The sequence below is a fragment of the Salvelinus sp. IW2-2015 genome, linkage group LG4q.2 (genome assembly GCF_002910315.2).
Source record: "Salvelinus sp. IW2-2015 linkage group LG4q.2, ASM291031v2, whole genome shotgun sequence".
Classification (NCBI taxonomy): Eukaryota; Metazoa; Chordata; class Actinopteri; order Salmoniformes; family Salmonidae; genus Salvelinus; species Salvelinus sp. IW2-2015.
The window spans coordinates 9,613,802-9,616,082 of record NC_036843.1 but is presented as its reverse complement, the minus strand read 5'-3'; the positions used below and the strand labels follow the sequence as shown (position 1 = coordinate 9,616,082).

Sequence of the window (2,281 nt, the reverse complement as noted above, 5' to 3'; positions counted from 1 at the left end):
GCGTTCGATTAGTATGTATCAGGCCAGAGGCAGACTGAGAGACTGGCTCCTTGCATTCAGTCCATTAGTCATGTTATCAGGCCAGAGGCAGACTGAGAGACTGACTCCTTGCGTTCAGCCATTAGTCATGTTATCAGCCAGAGGCAGACTGAGAGACTGACTCCTTGCTTCAGCATTAGTCATGTTATCAGGCCAGAGGCAGACTGAGAGACTGACTCCTTGCGTTCAGCCATTAGTCATGTTATCAGGCCAGAGGCAGACTGAGAGACTGACTCCTTGCGTTCAGTATTATTGTTATCAGGCCAGAGGCAGACTGAGAGACTGACTCCTTGCATTCAGCCATTAGTCATGTTATCAGCCAGAGGCAGAAGACTGAGAGAGACTCCTTGCATTCAGCCATTAGTCATGTTATCAGGCCAGAGGCAGACTGAGAGACTGACTCCTTGCATTCAGCCATTAGTCATGTTATCAGGCCAGAGCAGACTGAGAGACTGACTCCTTGCATTCAGCCATTAGTCATGTTATCAGCAGAGGCAACTGAGAGACTGACTCCTTGCATCAGCCATTAGTCATGTATCAGGCCAGAGGCAGACTGAGAGACTGCTCCTTGCATTCAGCCATTAGTCATGTTTTCAGGCCAGAGGCAGATGAGAGACTGACTCCTTGCATTCAGCCATTAGTCATGTTATCAGGCCAGAGGCAGACTGAGAGACTGACTCCTTGCATTCAGCCATTAGTCATGTTATCAGGCCAGAGGCAGACTGAGAGACTGACTCCTTGCATTCAGCCATTAGTCATGTTTATCAGGCCAGAGGCAGACTGAGAGACTGACTCCTTGCATTCAGCCATTAGTCATGTTATCAGGCCAGAGGCAGACTGAGAGACTGACTTCTTGCATTCAGCCATTAGTCATGTTATCAGGCCAGAGGCAGACTGAGAAGACTGGCTCCTTGCATTCAGCCATTAGTCATGTTATCAGGCCAGAGGCAGACTGAGAGACTGACTCCTTGCATTCAGCATTAGTCATGTTTTCAGGCCGAGGAAAGACTGAGAGCCTGACTCCTTGCGCTCTCTCTCTCTCTCTCTCTCTCTCTCTCAGACATAAATGAGTGCCTGTCCCCAGGAGTTTGTCCCATGGGCGTTTGCAGCAACACAGAGGGCTCCTACTCCTGTATGACCTGTGACCTTGGCTTCACGCTGGCGCCCAATGGGCTCACCTGTGAAGGTACTACTTTTTTACTTGGGACTAAACTCTAATGACCCTTCACTCCTGCTGGAAGTTCTCCTCTTATGCTGATGATTTATTTGTAGTCAGTCACAGCTCTGCGTGGTAGACGAGTACCTGCAGATCACTGGAGGCTGGAACGGAGCAAATGGAATGGCATCAAACATCTGAAAACTATGTGTATGATGTATTTGATACCATTCCACTGATTCCGCTCCAGTCATTACCACGAGCCATCCTCCCCAATTAAGGTGCCACCAACATCCTGTGCAGTAGATGCGATTTGAGTCGTCATAATTCCCTGATATAAAAGATGAGAATTATGTACATTCATGTGGTAGATGGTGACACTTTCCTTGAAGTTTTGCCCGCTTTATTTGGAGGACAAACTGAGGACCGACTTGGATTAAGACCTAATGACCTCCCAGCTGTGGTGGGAATGTATCACGCTACATTACGCACTGTGTGTGTCTGTGTCCCCCGGCAGACATCAACGAGTGTGAGGACCACGGTCTGTGTCTGGCAGGACAGTGTACCAACAACCCTGGTTCATACAGCTGCTCCTGTCCCCCGGGCCTGGAGATGGTGGACGGGACATCTTGCAGAGGTACACACACTCACACCCTCTCTCTTAGGATGGGAGGGGTGACGTCCTCTCCTGTTCAGCTGTGTGTGTATTGATAAACTGTCCTTGATTAACTATCCGATTAGCCTGTCATGTTGTCATGTTTGCCTCTGTGTGTGTGTATGTATTACAGATGTGGATGAGTGTCAGTCTGGGGGGATCTGTGGAGATGGGGACTGTCTAAACACAGAGGGTTCCTACCTCTGCATCTGCCCTGATGGATACACCACAGGCACCACAGATGGAATTGGCTGCCAAGGTGAGAGAGAACAATATATACTGTTTATAACTAACTACCAACTGGTTTGAATGTATTACCACAATTAGGACAAGCCACAAGCCCCTCTCCTGTCTGGGTGAGGGCAGACAGTGCATGCAGAGGGCAGCTTGTACTCCCTGACCCTGTATCTCTCAGGGCTGACCCCTCTCCC

General features: G+C 49.2%; 2 protein-coding genes across 2 annotated transcripts in view; one reads left to right on the top strand and one right to left on the bottom strand.

Annotated features, from left to right (window-relative positions):
* Window positions 1–2,281, bottom strand: part of vash1 (vasohibin 1) — a 541,933-nt gene that overhangs the window by 232,474 nt on the left and 307,178 nt on the right. The window lies entirely within an intron of this gene.
* The window catches only part of LOC111962964 (latent-transforming growth factor beta-binding protein 2-like), a 153,371-nt gene that overhangs the window by 129,585 nt on the left and 21,505 nt on the right, over window positions 1–2,281 (top strand). Inside the window, 3 exon segments of the mRNA XM_070443285.1 lie at window positions 1,100–1,225; window positions 1,713–1,832; window positions 1,984–2,109. Of these exon segments, the coding sequence (XP_070299386.1) occupies window positions 1,100–1,225; window positions 1,713–1,832; window positions 1,984–2,109 (372 nt within the window).